At 43.0% G+C, this 22,623-nt stretch overlaps 1 protein-coding gene across 1 annotated transcript in view; it reads right to left on the minus strand.

The window, feature by feature from the left end:
- The window catches only part of arid1b (AT rich interactive domain 1B (SWI1-like)), a gene marked incomplete in the record, with an annotated part of 225,344 nt that extends 215,064 nt beyond the window's left edge, over nucleotides 1–10,280 (minus strand). The window contains 1 exon segment of the mRNA XM_024269837.2: nucleotides 8,727–10,280. Coding sequence (XP_024125605.1) covers nucleotides 8,727–9,914 — 1,188 coding nt within the window.
- Nucleotides 10,281–22,623: the final 12,343 nt, after the last annotated feature.

Below are 22,623 nucleotides of genomic sequence, written 5' to 3' on the forward strand. Positions count from 1 at the left end.
TGCGTTTTTTTTTTTTTCTCCTGCGACGCATATTGATATTCTTTGAAGGAATTTTCAAAACAAAGTTCACGCGTTATAGGCGTCTAATCTGGATTCTGTCAGAAATGTTTACCACGTCTGGAGGTGCGACCCATATTTGGGACAAAATGACCTTTCACCTCACATGTATCAAGACTGGTGTGTATTTCTGTGAATGCGGTGTGAAGTTGGCTCTAAAAGGAAGCAGCATGCTGCCTGAAGTCCGTTTCTGGCTGCTGTTTCTAAATTACCGATATATTTCCAGCTCACAAAAACAATCAACTGTAATGGAGTTTGTTTAAAGAGCTTAAGGATGGCCAGAACACGCTGGGCCTCAGAAAAACAAACGTGCAGATAAACAAAAGACTGAAATCACCTCAAAGGATTTTTAAAAACCAGTTTGAAAGGAAATTGAAGGTAAACTGTTCTTTTTAACTTTTGTAAGATGTATTAGTCCTTGACATCCAATACACTCAGACAGAAGCAGGTGCAAACATAACCAAAATAACTAGTTTTTCTGTTCGAGAACCAAACTAAACCAGACAGCTGTGGTGCTGAAATTATGAAAGAAAGCAGTGAGCGTGACTTTAAAACACAGACTAACAACATCTGCAATTGTTTTGGCAGAACTGCAGCTGCTAACACTCACATTCTGTTAAATACAAGAACACCTCCAGTGGTTGACAGCCTAATTAGGTTGCAGGTTCGGGAAGCTCTCTTTGTCCGCATCCATCACATTACCACAGACTCCAAACCGGAATGCTCCTCGGAGTGTCGGGAGAAGTGGGAAAAGAGAGGGGGGCTAATCTGAAAGCTGTCTCGGGGTTAAGATGGAGTAAAGAGGAAGTTCAGGTTAAGGCTTTGGCTAAAATGGCTAAAGTTGGTTTAAACGCTTTGGAGGGGAATTACAAAGATGTGTGTCAGCTTATGCATCTGTGTGTGCGACCACAAAATGTTTTTATCATCTCTGTTTCTGGGAATTGAAATGATGAAAGACTCTTGAGTTCCCGGTTTTGTGCACGTGTGTGTGAACATGTGAGTTCATAGGTGTGTTTGTGAGCACATATCTGTGTTTTGCTTGAGTGCAGATGTGTGTATGCGTATGTGCGTGCATATGTGTGTGTACAATTATGTCTACATGAGTGCATGTGTGTGTGTGTGTGTGCCACCATGTCAGTGCTGATTAGGATGGAGTCAAACCAAAACAGCTAGATGTGTGACTGGTGAGAGCAGCCTGCAGTCTGGCAGAAACTCTCACAAGTGGAGAAGCTTTGGTGTGTAAAATGACAGTTGAGGATGATGATGATGATGATTTGCTCAAAGGCGTGTAAGCTGCCGGCATTAAATTCATTTAAATTTAACAATTCTTGCTCACTGTTTTAAAATCATCCTATTAGAAGCAACAATTGCTGTAACAGTAGCCTCCATCCCAAACAGTTTTTTCTTCTACCAGCAAAAGTGAATAAACCTTAAGGTCCTTTTTCTTTAATAAAAGTCCAAAAAAAGATTTACATTTCAATACAGAAAACTCCAAAGTCACCGTAAGTAGGCTGTTCTCCTCTAGTCATTGACCCGATTTGTCAAAAAAAATATATAAAAATACAAAACATCAGTTACAATGTTTATAGATTTTGCATTTGAGAAAGAGCTAAAGTGAGATTTTATAGCCTTTTGTGCACAGAGGCAAAAACTCGGAGGACAGTGTATCAGTGGCTACTCTGTATGAAAATTCAATAATGTGTGTTGTTTTTCTAAATACTTCAAACTGAATGGTATCCTGGGAGAGCTGCAGAGAAAATAATACTTTAAAGGAGAGGAAAGATCAAAGGAAAAAAGAACATTTAATGGATGCCTGTTTTTTTTTTTTTTTTAGTCATTTTTGATACGTTCCAGTAGAAAAGGAACAAAGAGGGGAAGAACCCAACTCCTCTGGGAGGACAGAAGTGCATTCCAGAGCTCCACGTGGCTAATTAGCATTTGGGAATGTCAGGGTAGTGTGGGGGGGTTGGGCTAAATATGGGGCATTCCCGCCTCACAAAGACACAAAAATAAACGAGAAAAAAAATCAGTTTCAGTTCATAAAAGACTCCTGTTTTTCCTTTTTTTTTACCCCCTCTCTGCAGAAGTGAAGTGGGGGCGAGATCCAGAGGGAAAGGGATTTTAACTGTGTTGACATTTGCCAGGGTTCACTAACGGATTCTCTGTCTCTCCTGTTTTGTCTCTGTAAAGTCGGTCAGGCCAATTCCTCAGAAGTCAGCAGCCCTCCATGTGACTCACTTCAAACATCGCCTGCATTTCCACATCTCTGGCTTCCTGCAGCTTCTGTGTCTCTGCGAGCGCAGACTCAGTCACTCACTATGTCTGTAGTTTGAGCACAAAACTTCATAAAATACACAAAAAAGTAGATTTATATAATCCCTTAGGGAAAACGACTAAGTATGCTACAAGTATACTTAGTGTATACTAAAAGTGAGGCTTGAAGTTTACTTTTTGTATACTATCTATGTAAACATGTATGTGTTCGGGTCAAAATTACTTGAAAACATGTCAATTTTGACCCATATATAAGGGTAAAATGTTACAATTTAGTCTGAAGAAGTATTCATTTCCTAGACACGTACATGGTCTATAGTATATTTGCTACACTTAAGTAAACTTCAGGTGTATCACTTTTTGCTAAGGGGTCCTTTAGTTTTTAAATAAAATAAATTCTTTAGTTTCTGGATGCATGAATCTTGACATAACAGAATCTAAACTTTAAACTTCTCATCCGATCATCTTTTGATCTAAAAGTGTTCCCAGTGGTCTTTGATTTAGAACTATGTCGTTTTTAGCCAAAATCGAGAAAAAGTCTGTTGTTTTCTAGAACATAGATTGTGTTTAAAATCCTTCTGAACCTTCTAAAATCCAGTGCCCTAGAAATGTCCCAGGAGCAAAAGCCAGTGTGCATTGGTGCTTACTAGGCGAATATAGACCATAAACGACTGCAATCGAATGATTTTTGTGAAAAATATGTATTTGTAATACATTTTTGTATAAACCATTAAAGTTTTCATCTTTAAAACACTGTTGATTCATAAATAGTCTTTAATTAAACAACAAAAAAAATAGCGACATGATGTTCGAAATGTTTAAATATTGGAGCTTTAGCTCCATTGTTGATGTTCTTGGACTTCTCGTAGCACTTGTATTGTCTAGGTGATCAACATAATTCCAGTGGATTCTGAACTGGCGAAAAGCGGCGGAAAGCTGCTTTTCACCGCTTCAGAATCCACTGGAATTATGTTGGTTGCGTAAACGATTGAAAAGTTGTCGTATCTCAAAAAATTGTGTTATTTAGGCGTCGCCGGCAATGCCTCAGGTGTTAAAGGTGCAGGTTTTTAGGCTAATTTGAAGTTTAGCTAATATTTCAGCTGCAAGCTAGCTGTTTTGGCTAGCTTAGGCATTTTTCAGTTTTTTAGGTTAATTTCGCATTTAACTAATATTTTAGCTGGCTATTAGCTTCGGCGATTTCAGCTATAAGCTTCAGTGATTTCAGCTATCAATTTCAGCATCTTCAACTATCAGCACTAACATCTTCAGCGGCCAAATTCAGATTACAGCATTCACACTAGCATTGTCACAGGTAATGCTATATATCTAGTTTTTAGTTAGTTTAAATCTAACGATGGTTAAGATGTGTGTTTTACATCCAGTTTGCGCATGACCCGATAAGTCAACTAGTCAAAAAAAAATAATTGGTTATTAGTCGACTATTAAAATAATCGTTTGTGGCAGTACCACTATATATAGCAATAGTTCATTAGAAATTCCCCTCTAAGTTGAGGACGGAACTATTGGTATGAAGTAGGCCTGCCTCCATCCACCTGTTTACACATTCTCCCACTAGCTTACAGCCCCTCACACCCCCAACCTAACATTACAGGTGCAATAAAATTGGTGAGCAATATTGGAGCTATCCAGCTGTACAGTTTTGAGCCAGATGACAGCTCAGACGAGGAAAACAAAGACGTACATGGATCTATTTTTCTTCAAGTGGATGCATCAGAATGGAACAGGGAGCTTGTGGCCCGCCTCTAGTAGCTTCTATGCAGCAACAACAATCTTTTTCCAACAGCATTTCAACAATTTGAATAAAGAAATACTAAAAGATGCCATTTTGAGTGTAATTTTCTTCATATGTGTCCTCAATCATCAGAGAAATTCCACAGGAACATGATAAAAACACCATTTCTATTGGAGTGGGTCTTTGAAGACAATCAAAGTCAAAGCTTTCTGGAGTCTTTTCAAAGGTCAGAGATCTCCCTCATGAACACTCTCCTCTCCTCGCTGGAGCCTTTTTGCTTCAGTTTTTCTGCATGCCCACCTCGACAGCTGGGATCAGACGGAGCTGAGAAAGAGCTGACACAAAATCAACACCCGCTCTGATTAATTAAATCTTAAATCTCCCAGTAATTAAATCGAACCTTTGACTCAAGGGGATGTTATGAATGCATAGCGGAGAAAAAAGGAAAAAGCAAAAAGAAACGCAATTATTCCAAAAGACAGCTAATATGAGATGAGTTTACATCTACTATTGGACTTAAGACTGTTATTTTGTGCTTTAAAAATTCTTTTAATTTGTCAAAATAAGAAATAATTGGTGTTTTGTGGGAAGCACATGCAGACCAGGGATAACCCCAGCCTGCCAATTACCTACGCCTGCTCTGTGTTTTATGTGAGCCAGATGAAAAAAAAAGAAAAAAAAGGCAGCACAGGGCCTTATCTGCGAAACAGAGCAAATTAAAATTTCACTCTAGTGTTGCTAATCAGCACTGCGCCGGCTAGCCGAGACAGCGATACAAACAAAACAACGTAAACAAACGACGGGCGGGAGGGGAGGGGGCAAAGAGCATGGAGACGGAGGGGAGGATGGAGGTACCTTGTGTAAGGGGGGGTAGGACACGTACATGATCAAACCCTCTTCCTTAAAACAGAACACTCGCACTCGAGGGATGGACGATGAAGAAAACCTGCGATCTGCAAGGTTGACGATTATCGTGATGACTTGCGATACATGAACAAATAATAACTCATACATAATTTAAATAAATATTTAAATAAAAAGTAAATAAAACTTAATTCAGGGGCGGAGCTAAAAGGGGGTAAGCCACCCCCCCATTTTGCATCAATGTTAGTATTATTATTGACAAACATTTAAAAATTTAGATCAATTAATTTTTTTTTGAAAATTAACAGTAGCACTGTAGCCAAATAAATTATGTTTTAATATTAATAATTATAAAATTGTTTGAGATACATATTTTAAATCCCTTCCCAGTGAACATTTCAATGTGGGCCCCATTTGGTTTACCTTTGGGCTGAATTGGGGGGCCCCAGTTGGGTTTGTCCGCGGGTTCCATGGAGGCCCTATCTGTGTTTGCTTTCATTGGCTTAAGTGGGGACTCAGTCGTCTGAGTCCCTACGCTAACCAGCCGCCCGGTGAACAGCGTAGCGAGCTAACAAGCTGCCCGGCAGACAGCATAGCGTGTTAGCGAACTCCACTGCCCAGCAAGCCAGACTACTAAGTGCCCACTCAAGACAGTGTGGGCAAACACAGATGGGGCCGCCATGGAACCAGCGGACAAACCCACCTGGGGTCCACCAATTCAACCCAAAGGTAAACCATATGGGCCCACATTGAAATGTTCGCTGGGTTTTGCCACCCTTCCAAAGTCTTCAGGCCCCCAATATGAAGTGTTCTAGCTCCGCCCCTGACTTAAATTATGCTACAAATGAGCGTCGTCTAAATCGGAGGCAGTCATCTACATAAAAGGGCTCCATCTAATTGATATGAAGGAGCAACAGATCCTCATTCCCAAGTCGTCACATATTGATGTTTGGTTAAGGACCCCTCCACCTTACTTTTTGACATTTTTGGTGTCCCCAACTTGACCCGAAGGGATCCTTAACCCTTTAACACAAGAGTTCAGTGTTTGTGTTCTTTGATTCACTTTAAATTTTTAATTTCTAAAACAATTAACATAATTCTAGCAGATTATCCTACTTCAGAATCTGCTGTAATTACGTGTTAATGGGTGAAAAATTACAGTATGTTAAAAATTTTGTGTTTAAGCGTCACCGACGGCATCTCAGGTGTTAAAGGGTTAACCAAACATCCATATGTGGCGAGTTAGGAGTTAGATTGTGTTGGAAGGAGTTCATCCAATTGGTCAAACGCTTCAAGCTCCCACGACATTTAAGCTAACCATTTATCGCGGTTCATGGAATATCGCGATGACGTTAAATTTTCGATTTTTTTTTTCTTTTAACACAAACTTTAGGACTGCTCTTCCAGAGCTGGGCCCTGCAGGCTGTCGCTCCGATGCAGAACATGTATCGCAAATTAAATTGCAGCAGCCAAAGTCAGGGCCCATCACTATGCACGAAGCTCCCCGAGATAGCCGCATAATACAAAGTGACATTGATGCATTGCTCCCATTATAAAGTCTTTGTTCATATCACACTAATAATTCATAAGAGAGAAATGTAAACAGTGTGCACTGGAGAGCGCGGATCATTTAGAGGTAAGCACATTACCAAGGATGGAATTGGCTTCAGTCTTTGATATTCAGCTGCTGACCTTTGATTTGAATTCTTAAGGAAAAAAAAAAGAAAAAAAACAGGAAGTAATGGTGATAAATCGGCGGAAAATGCAAACATCCATTCATTTTTATTTCATTAGGTCAGATTTTAAAAGAGTTGCTGTTGTAATTATCTGAGCAACAACACTATTTCTCACTCACTAAGCCCTCATTATTATCTACTAATTACTCTTACTGTTCTGTGTGTGAGCGCGCTCTGATTAGCTTTAACAGAGGGAGGCTTGTAGCACATGGGATGAGACACAAAATGTTTCATTTGTGTTGTAAACTGAGCAAGTCATTAAAATTACACATATGTTGCTTTGCAACAACATGGTGTTTATGGGAGAAAACAATCTCAGAGGGACGTACGGGAGCCGGGGAAGGTCAAAAATCGGGCGTTTGGACGCGAACGCAAGGTCATTTTTGTGCTTTAAATAGGATGTGTTTCCACGCGCAGAGGTAAGTCTTTCATTCCAGTGAGCGCGTGCTCTTGTCAGCCAGGTTCGTTCACAGCTTGCTCCTGAAGAGAGGCGGTGGGGAGGGAAATTGAATTTGAAAGAGGGGGAAACTGTGCCAACAGGTGACAGAGGCGCGCTTCGACCAAACGCCGTCTGATGGGAAGCGCAGTCATATCACGGGGCCAATTTGGAGGAAGTATTATGCACTACACCTCTCGCCTTTTTCACACAGCCTGTCAGCGCGCAAGAGGAGCAGAGCTGCTGCTCCAAATATGAATTAAACATGGGGCTTTTGTAGCATGGATCCGCCGCTGCTGAAGTGTTGGTAAAGTCAAGGAAAAGAAAGAAAAGTAGCACGCCTAATGCTGAAGAGGGAAAAGAGGCTGGAATAAAAGGAAATGTATGTCTCCAAATTGTCATTTTAATGACTTTTTGTTTATATTATTACCTCATTTCAACCAATAAAATGCTTTTTTAATTAAAACAATAACGGCTGCTTTTGTTTTCAAGGAGGTAGTTAGCATAAACGCACTCGCCCCCCAGCCGTCCAGATGTGCCGTCCAGCGGTGCGCGTAATTTGACACAACAAAAACAACAGCAGACAAACGCCTCACCGGAAAAAACGGCTCTGAACTGGCACATCGTCCCTGTAGACGGCAGAGATGCTGCAGCTCACTTTTCCTTTTTTTTCTAGTATCTATGAGGATTCTTGAAGGCAACAACATTCAATCTCATCCCAATGACAGCCAGCTTCAGGGATTACTTATGCAACCTTGTTTGGATTTCATTCATTTGCTTTCCCGCTCTGCCCTCAGGGTCACACACCCATCTACAGGCCAGAGACAGGGCAAACAGATAGAGCAAGCCCAGAAATAATCAGTCAGTCCACTAGATTTTTGCATTTTATTCATAGGAGTTTTTTATGATAAATAAATCAAAATTTGAGTGAAAATCAGAGAAAAATTGGCCAAACATGTCTGGAAAACATAAATGAACTCTTATTTTGTGTTTGGGTCAAAACGGACCCATTTTCATAATTGAAGGGTTTAACCTTCAAAACGTCTGAATGTGAATTTTCCTATAAGTCCTGAATGCAGCATGAGTGCGGCGTACAGACTTGAATCCTCGTGTTTTCATTTTTTTCTGATTGTATTCTTCCCTGGCGGGGGGGGGGCAGGGGGAGCCAATCAGATGGCAGACTGAATGTCAACTGTGAGCCCGGATCTTCAACACAGTTTTACGCGCACATTCAGAATCCCGAGTCCGTGAAAGCAGCAGGAGCCGAGAGGAGGAGGAGGTGGCGCAGCTGCGCGCCGCAGAGCGCACTGACGGTCCACTCCACAGTCCCACTCGTGGTTTTTTGCCCCCAAAACGAGGGGTATTTTACAGGGCATAGGTGGATATTGTGAGGTTGTTCTGTCTTCTTTGCGCAGACATTTACGCAGCGCGCGCATGGAAACAGCGCTACGTGTCTGGCAACACGTCTCCAAATGGAAATGAGTCCTCACCTCACACTCAACAAAACAGTCAAGTTTAGATCAAATTAATATTCATTTTGTGCATGCTTATAATAACAAATGTTCAGTCTTTCAGCATGAGCGCGTGCCAGACGTTTTCCACTCACCTGCGCTCTGCCAAGGCCTTGACCTCCGCTGCCCGGGGTCACCGACAGTGGGTGGTTCCTCTGCTGGCCTCCCCAGTGCGCGGATGTGGCTCCATATTGGGGCCCCAAGTCCTTCCCCAGCCCCATGCCGGCTTGCTGAGACGCAGGCCCGCTGTAGTCTTGATAGGGCCCCCCATAGCCCCGCATCATCGGGCTGGGGGATGTCAGCAGCTGGTTGAGGGTCGGGGTGGCCCCTGAGGGGTGCTGCTGCTGCTGCTGCTGCTGCTGCTGAGTCTGCCCCGGGTACCTCTGAAAGCCCCCCGAACTGCCTCCCAGAGGGGGCTTGGGGTGGCTGGCTGAGGAGTTGCTGCCCATCATCATGCTCCCCGTTTGCCGGCACCCAGAGGGGCCCATCATCCCGTAGGCCCCGCCGCCGTAGCCCGCCCGGTAGGCCGGGTACTGCCCGTACTGGCTGTTGTACCCTCCTTCATGGGAGTTCTCCATGTTGTTGTGAGCGTGCGTTATTCCCATAGTGCTTTGCCCGCCATGTTGGTCATAGCAGGGCCTCGGGGTGTAATAGTTGTTGTTAAACTCGGAGTTGTTGCCAGGTGGCCCCAAGTTTGGCTGCTCGAACCTGGAGCTCATCATCCTCTCAGAGGGCTTACAGGTGAGCTCCCCCTCACCTTTCCCCGTCAGGTGCTCCTCCTGCGCCCCCAACAGGTTCTCCTTCCCTCCGTGGTGCTGATGGTCCATGCCCCTGTCCCCGCGGGGCAGCTGGCCGTTGTTGCTGGCGCTGCTGTTACTTTGGATCGGCCGCTGGTGGGGCGCAAACTGGCCGAACTGCGGCGGCTGAGGCTGAGCGGGGTCTCCGCTCCCGACGCATTTCAGCTTGTGGTTCGCGATGGAACCCGCTTCCATCGACGCGGCGCTCGGATTCGGCGCGGGGGCGAGGTTATTCCCAGCCTTGTCGAGGCCGTCCGGCGCACCGTGAGCCGCGGAGGCTGAATGGAGCGCGCTCAGCTCGCTCCGCCGGTTGTGGTCCACATTATTCAGAGTCCCATCGCCGGGTCCCAGCATCGGTCCAGCTCTCTGCGCGCTCCCTCCTCCTCCTCCGGACTTCGCAGAATTCAGATCCGGACACAAACCGCCGGACAATTTCTTGTTTTTATTGTTGGTTCTGGTCGGAGCCGATGCCACTTGCGCAGCCATGGTCACTCCAGCATCTCAAGGCGCAGTGACAGCGAGCCCCGGCCAGCCTTCCACGCAGAAAACAACACAAGACGGGGGGGTGGGGGGAAGAAAACACAAGCTGTGGTGCTGAAAAATAAAAGCAGTGAAGAAACGGAGTGCTTTCTTTCTCTCTGCTGAGCTGGCGGGGAAAACAGCGCGTCAGCGAGGCTTCATGCTGAAAGTTTCTCTGGCAGGTTCAGGCCAAACTTTTTTTTCCTCCTTCCCCCCTCCGCCTCTCCTCCATCCCCGGTTCTCGGGAATCTAGCTGCGTCTTCTGGAGCCCTTCTGGCCCAGCATGGCACGAGAGAGAGCGGGCTCTACCAGCTTATCCACCTCCGGGGCTCAGGCGCGCCGCACATGGAAAATCCGGAGTGGAGTTCTGCGCCGGCGCGCGCTCCAGAATGTTTACCTCTGCTTTTAACCCCAATCCAATCAAATCTGTTATAATACATACAAAATTACATCACTAATGTGTCAATAAAATGTAATATTGATGAAAAACGCTTCAATTTTTATCAAAAAGCTTGGATTTTCACCGTGTGCGCACATGTTTTATAAGGGAAAAATCACAATTTACGCATTTCTCCAACTATATTTATGTTCCATTCACCAAAATTCATTCAAATGGACACACATATTAATTGTTTTAGGGTGAGGAGAAGAACAGTTCCATTATCCAGATCTGTTTTTCCTCTTTCCCCACTTTCCACGTCCCTCAGCTCAAGTCAGTTTCTCTGCAGCTCTGACAGCAGTCGGACACAAACGGTGCGCAAAGAAGCGTCGCCCTTGGAACATGGACAGCATTTACGCATACACATTTGAAATGCTCCAATCACTCTTTTCAGTCAGAAATAAGACCAAAAAAATCCCCAAGAATAAATGTAAACATGACTGATTGTACAGTATAAAAACACAAAAGGGATTTCAAAATAAAATGCATCCAAAAGATTTACTTCATCAACTTGAACATTTTGAGGATTTAGAAGAAGAAAAAAAATAACCCCAGGCTGCAAAGCAAGACCACACAAAACCAAAGTCTACAAGATATTCTACTCATCGTCGGTATTCAAACATGAATGTAAAATAGTGCTTAGTAAAAAAGAGCCAGGGTGTCTGCTGGGACTTGAATGAGCAGAGGGTCCGCTTTGATGAGATCTGATGCATTTGATCAACAGAGAGAAGCTCGGATGAAATAGGGGCGGAGGGGATGGAGGATGGAGGCGGTGGGAAAAGAGGATTTTTTTTTTTGGAGGGGGGTGAGAGTTGCGCTGAGGACAGCTATAATGATGATGATGAAGAGCGGCTGATGCAAAAGTGAGGAAGATTTTGGATTTACTCCCGTAAACACAATTTCAAATGAAAACTTATGGAGTTGCCTGTTTGAGGTTGCTGTTCATGACAATGGGAAGACCCCTAGTGGAGGAGCAGCGTCAGCGCATCCTGGAGCTTGAAGGGGACTACATAAAAAAGGGGGGGAGGAAAAGGTGCATAAATACAAGCAAGAAATAAAACCCCTCATCTGAGGTTTTTCCAAGTCTCACGCAGGCATCAGCTCCCACTGTTATCATATTGAGGCACTGTGGGAGGCTTAATCCCACTCTCCAAATCATTGGAGGCAAATAAAACACAGTGACATCCCCGGAAACCTTTCTCAACCGCTTGCCTTTATGAGCCCATATGGCAGAGGATAAAAGCAATAACGCTGTTATGGTCCAACTCAGTCTCCATGGTGTTAATATTTAGTATATAGCATCAGCGGGACCAAGAGAGAGGACGTCCCATTTACACTCCACGGATAATGTAAGGATGAGCATGCAGGTGACACAAGGCCAGCGTGGAGTGTGTGTGTGTGTAGAGTTATGACCCCTCCACGTCGCATTCATCTCTGCGCTTTAGTGCGCATGTCCTCATCAGAGCATCCCTCATCTGCGGCGCTCCTGCTTCCTGCATGCGCTTTTGTACACACGACGATCCCGGCTCTCATCAGCATCCCCAGATCAAAGCCTCGGCGCTGATCTCATCTAGCGCAACGCTAACACTGACAGTGAAGGGGGGGGCATTAGCATATTCTATGATGGCACACCGCTCTTCAAGCTCGGGCTGCAGCTCTGGGTGTGCCACGCTGTGACTTTGCAACTCTAATTTCCCTTTCTCGCTCATTAAAAAAAGCCCACTGTTCTATTAATTCGCAGACACACTGATCTATTTGAAAGCTGAGGTGGTGTGTGTGTGTGTGTGGAGGAGGTGGATGAGGGGAAATGGCTCAGCGCATTTGCATTTATGTTTAATTTATAACCTTCAGGGGCCCCCTGATGCAGCAAGATTGAAACAATAACTCCAGACAAACACAGAGGAGAGAGGAGGAGGAGGAGGAGCTGGAGGAAGAAGGGGGGGGAATTAAAAATACACAGACATTGGGATATAGTGTGTGCTTTCTGCCTGTGCGCCATGTGCAGGCGTTCCTTGTGCATCTGCATCAAGGTGTAGCTGATGCGCACGTATAGACGGCTGACAGAGAGGCAGAGGGTCTCCCGTCCACGGGGGGGTGGATAACATGCCACGGCGAGGAGTGTCTGTCAGGAGGAGAGAGCCTGTTCTCCAGGAGTCTGCAGGGATCTCCCCCCTTTAGCAGCACAGCACGGCAGACAGCAGCAGCACAAGCCTGGCCAAGCACAGAAAGTGGGTCATCCTGAACACACACACACACAAACACACACACACGGCTCAGACGTGTGCAGCCCTAATGTCACCCAGTGGCTGAGAGGGAAAGACAGAGGGTGCAGGAGGATGATTGTGTACACGGGCTATGACCGCAGATCTTGCAGTTTGGTGGTGGGAGGGGTCTTGTTTAAGATGATGGGTAAAAAAAAAATAGAGGGAAAAGAAGGGGGGGGGGTAGCTGAGCCAGCCATTGTGAGAGTATAGAAGTGCATCAAATTGATCCATAGTCTTTTCATTTCAGGCTTGGGTAAATAACAGCATTTGCATTGATCATTCTGCAAAAACCAGCCAACGATGGTCTTGGGAGTGTGTTTCCGTGTGTGCGTGCTTACAAAACACACCTCTTATTGCTTTCCACTCCTTGCAGAGTTGAGGGCCTCGCTAGCGGCTGTGATGGATAAAATGTTTTCAGCAACACTTCAGAGGAGTGGATGCTATTGTGTCTGCAGAAAAAAAACACAGAATCAGAGAATTCCCAGGACGCAGCAGGCTCTGTTTATGTGTTATGAAAGACATGACTCAAAAGAAATCAGAAAGCAGCCATGCTCCACTTTCACTGGCAGCTATCATGTGATGTGTGAAGGGGAGGAAGCGAGCGATGAGACAGAGGCAAGGGGAAGAAAGGAGAGCTGAATGACTTTCTTCATCCCCCTGATGGTGACAGGAAACTGGGCTCACACACAAAAAAAAAACACGACCTCCATTCCTCCCTTTCACCCCCCCCCAATATGATGCCTGTCACTGCATCCTGCATCATACCCCCCCACCACCACCACCAACCCCGTCTCCCAGCTGAAGGAGTGTGTGAAGTGTCCCCCGAGAGGCACCGACTGAAAGACGGTATTTGCAAGATCCACACTGAGCCCACTTTTAACCGCCTGTGAAGAACTTCTCCCGCCGCCTTTGATGTGCCAACCTAATGGGGGAAGAGCTCGCCGCCAGTCATTGCATATGTTAGGCGAAGCAACGTGAGCTAATCTACCAGCATTGCAAGGTAGACTTCACGCTGGTTGCGGTAAGTGTACACTTGAGATGGGTGCTGTTTCTGAAAAAAAAGAGAAAAAAATCCCCAACGGCAAAAGCCAAAAAAATTATGTTTTTTAAAATTCTATGATGAAGTTTGAATATTCATAAGATGTGCCCCCATATAATGATAATGAAGACAACATGGAAAACTCCAGGGTTCCAACAGCGCGGATATGATTATTATTTACTTAGATTACATTACAGTTCATTTGCGGATCATAAAGAGATGCTTTCATGTTGCTCAGAAGAAGAAGACGGAGAAGAAGAAGAAGAAAAGCCGGCAGGAGAAATATCAGAGAGGGAATTATGTCACCTACCTAAAAGCAACTAAAGACAGCTCACTTTGTGTTCATTTTAAGACCTACTTCAATGAAAATTGTGTTTTTAACATTTTATTGAAGCATTTTTCTTCTGATTTAGAATAAAATTTACCTAAATTTAGCCTTTTCCTGCTCATTTCAAAATGGCTGCCTCCATGAAATCTCAAGAACACTTTTGGCTGGAAAATGTTAAGCTAATTTTCTAATTCTTTTTTTTCTCATATAAGTTTTTACTAAAAACCTGCTGTGTTGTACATTGACACAGTACTTAGGACATCCACATTTCTTATACATTTTTATCTTGATTTTTGAATATGGACAGAAAAAAAACAATCCCACTTTTTTAATGAAAATAAACACAAAATATTACTGTAAAATCATTAACAAAATAAAAGAAAATATAATAATCATAGTTACATACAATAAGATAGTACAGTGGTTACCAAGGATTCAGTTGAAGTCTGGTCTAAGAATAAGTTTTCTCCAGTTTCTTTTGTTTGTCAAATCAGTCCAATGAACTCATACATTGTTGTTCTTTTTTTAATGACTACTTGCTGTTTGAGAGAATACAACTTTTTTAAAATGATTAATTCTTTACAACAGGGGCTGACTTAACATTAGGCAAAGGTAGGTGATCGCCTGAGGCTCCCAACAACCTGGGGCCCAGATCTGAAGGCCTAATAAAAGTGTCTAAAATACAATTATATCCCCATTATTATTATATTTCAACTCTGTCACAAAAAAACAACAACAAAAAAACACCCCAAAGAACTGAAATGGCCCAAGGCTGATCATGTGAAAGTGTTTGGTCTCCCCCGTCCCCTGAAGTAATAGAATATTCCAGTGAGACTCACAAGTATTCTTTGTACAAGAGTTCTTTTATACAGTGAATGTGTGCAAGACTTTGTCATTTCTTTCTACTTAAGTGAGTGATTAGTAAATGAAGGCATTCAATAAATGTAATATTTTTACAAAGTAAAAATAGTATACAGAATATATATATATATATATATATATATATATGCTGTATATATATCATGCATTTCTTCAACAGTTACATGTGATTTCAGTTTTTAAATACTTATCAAAACATTTGGATTCTTGGCATTGATGCTGTCTAAAAGTGAACCAGTAAGGAAGTTTTTTGACCCCCAGTAAGGATTTAACGAAAAAAATAAATAGATAAATAAAATAATTAATACAACCGCTGCAGAGAGCCCCATGGTATTGTTCACCTGGGCCCTGCAAACTGTATAAATCTGCGTATTAAATGAAAGACTCTTGAAAAAAAAGAGCTTATTAATGATGTAGTAAATACGCCGGGCAGGTCAAAAGATTCCTGCTCCACTCTAAAATGTCGAGGGGAAGAGGGGGTGGGGTCGCTCTGCAGAAACTATGTCCTAAAACACAACACAGGTATTTTGTTTGTGGCCAAAAACAGCACAATCATAATTCAAAGACCACTTTTAAAATAGATCAAAAGATGATCGAAGCGGAATCTTAAAGGTCAAAGGTCAGCTTTCATTCATGGCTCAGACTCCAACAAAAAGCAGCAGAAACTTAAACCCAGAAACTTGCTTTTTTTTGTTGTTTTTAACAGGGGTAAAGGGAGAGGGAAGGCTTTCATAACAAAGCGAGGCATTTGGAACGATCTTGAATTAGGCTAATTAGGTTTGTGTTTTGTTTGTTGTTCAGGAGGCACGATCAAAGTGATATTTCACCAATTTGTGTCAGCTGTGGAGTACAAGAGGAAGACTGGAGAAAGCTGCCTATTAATTTCCTCAGGTTGGGCGCAGTCTTGCGTTAGGGACCCTAATCAGAAAATTAAAAAAAAAAAAAGGGGGAGAATTATAAATAATGAAGTGTTGATCAGAAACTAGACAAAACTGCAGATTTATGTCTTATCACTGCTGTATTAGTCAGACAGTACGAGAGTTTTTTTTTTCTTCAAGCTCTTTTGCAATTTATGTGCAATCTTTCTCGCCAAGCCTGAGTGGAAAGGAGAGAAATCTGAGAGATGTGGATGGTTTGACCCAGGAGCTCAAAGTCTGAGGGGAAACCGGCTGTTTTGATCTTATCTAATATTTATGAATAACTTCCCTGATATTTCCTTCGCTCCGTGAAGCTGTCCGCTATTCCAGTGTTACACAATGATGTCTTGGAGGGGCAGCGATGAAGATCAAACAGGGCCCGGGCTCAGAATACAGCTTTCTCTCTCTACAGCCTGTGAGGAAACACGGCAGCCAGCCATCTATTGCTCTGTCACCCAAATCCAAGCTCCACTAGACTTCAACATGTGCTCCGAGGATGTTTGTATTTGTGTCGCAGCAATATGAGAGACACCGCTGTCACAGTCTGAGTGAAAACGCACAACTTTGAGCTTTCTCACATGCAAGAAAGAAAAGGGAAGTGTTTGGATCAGCAACAGCCTCAGATGCTTTTCATTATCTCCTTTCAAAAAGTCAAGTGTTCTCAACATGTTATTTGCCCAAAGTGGCTTTGTTCCAGAGCTCCATTGTTAGACTAATGGAGGCAAGATGACACTAAGACTCTAATTATGGACACCAACGATCGGGCCTGATAATATTGAGAGCAAAGTGGGTAATTTGTAGCTGTTGTGTCGAGGAATTGAGGATGGGCAAAAGGAAATGGGGAGGAGGAAGCAAGGTAGGAATGGGAACGTCTTCATGAGAGCAGAGATTTATTATTGATATCATTGTCCATCAACCAGTGCGTATCTCATATGACTGAGAAAATCATACAAGGTTTTAGACATAAAATAGTTCAGCAGAATTTTGGCTTTAAAGCCTTAAACGAAAGCCATAGCCATTTGGATATACCCTATACCTTATTCACAACTATTGGCTGTATATGAGAACTATATGTGAGTGTAACGTCACCCATAAAAATTGGCTTTCTACATGATCCAATGAAATTAAGTCAATTTAGCCGCCATTTTTTTTTGTGATAAAGAGGCCAACATGATGAAGCCAGATGATGTGATTGGTCCAACTCGGTCCAAGGCCGAATCAGAAGTCTTCCCCTACTCCTACATTTAGTCCTCCAAATGGAGAGTTATGGAAAATAGTGTTTTCGAATTTGGATGTAACACCCACTCTATGACGTCATCGATGGTCGCCGGTCAGCGTGGAGTTGCTAGCGCTCGGAAATACACCACAACATCGTCCAGAGGGCTCGACATCCGAGGGTTAGCTCTCAAAAAAACTATTTTGAACAACCTTACCCTGACAAATGCCCCCACAACTAGAGGGGTTGGGGCAGGGAAAGAATTCGGTCTAAGTCAGCGTTTCTAAGGAAACCACTCTCCCCAATCAGGAGTGAGCTTTCCGGAAAATCTTTCAATCAAATGTTTGAACTTCAGACCACACGTACTTTTATTGAGGTATATGATTAGTCAGATTGGTCAACAGAAGTTGATGGTGTTCTGAGTTCTCGGAGCCAGCAGGTACTTCCTGTTGGGAATATGATGAGGATGGGGGGTGGCACCCAGTCAAGTTCTCAGTCAATAGTCACAACCACCCTTACATGTGGATACGGGCTTTTTACAGACGAAAAATGGGCAAACCTGAAATCTCAAGATCGTAGACCTCTCGGTGATCTTGTATAGCTGAAATGTTCATGCACATTTTTTTTCTACGGGTACGCTGCGGGTGACAGGTAGTAACAAACACTTAACACGTAAGTGTAAGGTAGGCAAGGTGCATAAATTCATTTGTCGAGGAAGACTCCTGGTTTTGTCTGTAAACAGTGGCTTAATGTTTCTCAGAGGTCAAAGGCTCTTTTTCAGGTTCCTCACTGACTCTTTTCTCCACAAAGAGACTTTCTAAATTGTTCTGTATTAAACACCATGCCACAGTACTAGGTGTCGCTGTGGACCATTTTTACACAGAGCTGAAAGGACAAAAAAGGAGGAAAAATAGAGAATGGCTGAATATCAGACATAGAAATGTTTTTTCTTTTCTTCTAATCTACCCCTTTCTTATATCTGCACTACCACACAGATACGTATTTTTGTTTGACTTTTCTTTAGCTTTGGGATTTTAACTTAGCCAGGTCTGAGTGAGCAACGGTTTTATGTCACATGACTCGGCAAGACAGACGAATGTAGTGTACAGAATCCGGTAGTTTTCCAAAACAAAAAGTTTTTTCAGAATTACAAAATAAAAATCCAGAAATAGTCAAAGTTAGCATCTTTTCCCTGTCTTTGGCCCGGTACCAAGTGACCCCTGGTTCACGGCCCGGGAGTTGGGGAACCCTGATTTAATGGGAACAGCCAGCAGGTGCAAAAACTTTGAGTTGGGGACTCCCAAAACATCAAAAAAGGACAAATAATAAATCCATACATGACAATTTGCGAATGTGCTAAGACATTATTAGTGGATGTAACTTACATTATCCTTACGAGTACTTCACGATATGTTTACCACACATACAATAATGGTACGTTCCATTTTCATGATGTTCCTTAAGATGCCCATACGAGCCTCAAGGGAACTGCATGATACTCCTGTACTTCCTTTTAAGATGTGGTCATACCCTTCTACCAGAAATCCCAAAACTCTGCATCACCAGTACAGGTCAACCCCTGTATGGGTGTATGTGACTCAAGCATTGAGGGTGAACCCCTTCCAATCCATACGGCGCAATGACATTAACGGCAAGACAGACGCCGAAGCGCACCGAGCAAGCCTGTGCCTATTCTGTCAACACCCAGAATCAAAGCCCCTCTCTCTTGAGTGATCTGTCCAAACAATTAAAATGGAGCCTCTTTGTAGCATCACACTTAACGTGTCAGGCAGAGGAATGAAAGGAGCCTGGTGTGTTGGAGCTGCGTGGCGTGACGCCTCCTGTGACAAGCCCCACGGAGAGATCGGCACGCCACAGGAGTGACAGCGCTGTTCAAATTTTAAATATGTTTTGACAGAAAATCAAAAGTTGCTCACCATAATGGGGCAGAGCTCCCCTTCTTCTTCCGTGTGATCACTTATTAGACCCCGAGGTGAACCGGGGAGAAATACTGACACCTGAATATTCACTTTGCACTTTCTTTGACAATTTTTTTCTTCTTTTTTCAAGCGGATCTGGGAGTCATTTCGCATTGTGAGATATCATTTCATAGCATGATTCCGGCTGTGATCTCTGCACATCTGAGGCTCATGAAAAAAGCCACCAATGATCAATGAGGATTCCTGTGTGAGTCGCTGGGTTTCATCTGACTTACTCTTCTGAGGTCCAAAAGCCGACTGCAGCTTTTCAAATAGTAATAATAATTGACGAGTCCAGACTGCTACTGTTGGGCTACCTCTAAGAATTCACGTAATAAAGAGACGGAAAATGACCGGGATTGAGCTGCCCGACTTAATGAATTTGAGCCTGGAAGTACAGCGAGTGGACAAGAAACTCATCAACCGAACAGTCCCAGATGCCATCTGACATCTTTTCAACACTACGTGGGCACTAATACGTTTTCTTTTAGCTTTAATAAGCTTTAGTGCTTTTAAACATAATGGAAAAAGGGGGCTTTTTCATGCGCTTTCGCTGTACTCAATACATAATTGTGAAGATGAAATTCCTAATCTTTTCCAAACAGAAGAGAGGTGTTTAAAGCAAGACCCCAATTACGCCCAGCCTCAAATTAGCATGTTTAATGCAGCAAAAATGTTTTAATAAAGAATAAAAGCAAGGCAGGCAGAAAACAAAAGGCAACGGGGTAATAAGATTATCTCTGCCAGGCGCCCAGTGCACATCATTGTAGTTCACACAATCAGAAGAGATTATAAGTCACATTCACAACAGCCTAATCCGTGAAAGACTCCTGATTTGATTACTTTCTATTATGTTTGGTGACTGAGTGCGATGGATTTATCTGAAATCCTGAGAAGTCTTTAAAGTACAGTTGGACGTAAAGGCAGAGAGCCAGTTGAAGATTAGTTGAATCCATCTGTGATAAGCTTCTGCAGTTTGTCCACAAACAGAGATAAACACAAAGCTGAAGACCACATGATGTAACAGAAATAGATTATCCCCGCAGATCGGAAATTTACATGAAGTATCAAAGGAACTTTCTAGAACACATACCACGTATTTACTTGTTTGTTTTCTGTACCTACACGTGTCCAAATGCCACACTGGGCTGCAGTGCTGAACGCTACAGCGCTCCCTGTCATTATTGCAGGTGTTTCTTGACTGCGCCTCATCTCTCTCGGGGCCATTACAGCCCGCCTCACTCCTGACCTCTCCCTTAGTTCCTGACAAGGTCAAGCGTCTCCCATTAGAGAGAACCCGGCCTCGCCTTTTGCCAGAGAAGTATCCGAGTCGTACACAGTGAAGGTCAGGGGCTGCATAATGAACTGGAAAATGTCAGTTCTATTACCCCCTCATTTAAATAGCGGATTTTCCTGCACCCAGAACGAGGGTGATATTTACCCTTTTTTCCTGTGCAGGCCCGGAGCAGAGAGTACTCTTAATCCAGCTGAGGGTGTGAAATTGAGTCGTCTGTGTGAAGGAATGTGATTTCCTTGGTAGTGGAGCAGAGTGACTGCTGTGTTATGCCAAAGACTCCTTCCGCAACAGAAGACATGAATAGCGAAACTTTAATACCCTCTTACATGTACATCAATGGCGCTTACAGGCCTGTAAAGGGCAATCCAGCAACAGTTGCTGGTTGCCGTGGAAATGATGCTCGACAGGGGAAACAGAAAATAAAATCAATGAATGATGTTTCTTTTAATGTTTTATGCTCTGGCTGTTATGATTCACTTCTCTATGGAGACTTGTGGACTGACAGGTGAGATGATAAAGGAGAATGTTGATGATCATTTTTCGAAAATAATTTATTTTAATTTTTTAATACCTGCATAGCCAAGACAGGTTTAAATTTAAATGACTGGTGTGGAGAATCTAGCAGTTTTCCAAAAATAAAATCAAATTCTGAATCAGATTATTTAACCCTTGTGCTATCTTTTGGGGTCCAGTTGACCCCAAGCCCACATTGAAGTGTTATCCCTCCTGTGACAAAAGTGGACAGGATTTCACGTCTGCCATGGACACCAGGGAAGATCAAAAGCCATTGAAAAAAATTGTTCAGCACGCTGTTCTGTGGGTTCCAGACAACCCCACTCCCAATGTTGACATCCTTAAGATAGCACAAAAATAGGAAAAAAATGTAGATTGTGTTTGTTTTTTTTCTCTGCAGCTCGGTACCAACTGTCCCATGGACCTGTACCGGTCCACAGCCAAGGGGTTGGGGACCACTGCTCTGTTTACGTTCAAGCGGCCTCTTCCAATGAAAAGTCCAATGTAAACATACATAAATGCGCTTTTCTCAAAACTCTTGCATTCACACGTCACTACGCAAGTTCCTACGACCGTTTTTGGGTCCATCCATGCATCTTCGTCCGCTCATCTGGGATCGGGTCGTGGAGGCAGCAGTCTAAGCAAAGATGCCCAGACTTCCCTGACCCGGCCACTTCTTCCTGCTCTCAAGAAAGGTGTCCAGGAGGTATCCGGACCAGATACCCCAGCCACCTCAACTGGCTCCTCTCAATATGAGAGGTTCTACTCCAAACTCTCCAAGTGACCAAGCTTCTTATCCTATCTCTAAGGGAGCGCCCAACCCTCCTCCAGAGCAGGGGTCGGCAACCTTCAAAACTTAAGGAGCCATTCGGGTTGATTTCTTGACAAACCAAAACTCAGTAAGAGCCATAAAATATTCACTCAGCCTTTAGAAAAATAAGATACTGATTTATATTTATGTTTTTGCTATGGACATGATACATTTAAATAAACTATTGTGGTTTTGGTATAATTAAAACATAAACATGAAGGGAAAATAGCTTTTAAAAAAATTAAATAGTTTATAACTTTTGACAGAGCTATGCATGACTTCCTTAAAAAAAGGAGATCCTACACCATAGGATCATGTAAAATGCAGGAAATGCAGTAGGAAGTGTTGTCATCAATGATTAAATATATATATATATATATATATATATATATATGTTTATTTTACTGTTTCTAGAGTTTCAGCCACAAATTCATAAAAAACAACACACAAAAAAACTAATTTAGAGCAAATTAAGTAACCCATACAATATATTGAAACCATGAGGCACACTTTAAATCTTTGAATTGTTCAAAAATAAAAAATCTACTTTATAAGCCAGTGGATTATAATTTAACATAGCTTTAATTCTGGTTGTGCATACTGACAATAAATTAAGTTTGTGTGATGAATGAAGCTCAAAATGAAGTCCAAATGACGTTGATGAACTACAAAGGATTGATGGATTGATGGAGAATTACGGTTACTGGATCGAGCCTATCTTCTGCACTATTTGAAATGTATAGCTGTAGAGTTGTAGAAGCTAATTTCTCTTTAACGGTCCTGGTGTCGCCTGTGCGTCCTGGGATAGGATCTCTCCCTCATGTGGGCATCCCTAAGGTTTCTACGTTTTTTCCTAAACCAGGTTTTTTTTAGGACTTTTTCCTTACCGGGAGGGAGAAGGACGGGGAAAACCAGTTTATTTCGTCTGTTTAGTTGTTAGCTATTGTTTATATTATATGACTGACTTTCTGCTTCAAGCCCAATGAGGCAATTG

Source organism: Oryzias melastigma, linkage group LG22 (genome assembly GCF_002922805.2).
Source record: "Oryzias melastigma strain HK-1 linkage group LG22, ASM292280v2, whole genome shotgun sequence".
NCBI classification, from domain to species: domain Eukaryota; kingdom Metazoa; phylum Chordata; class Actinopteri; order Beloniformes; family Adrianichthyidae; genus Oryzias; species Oryzias melastigma.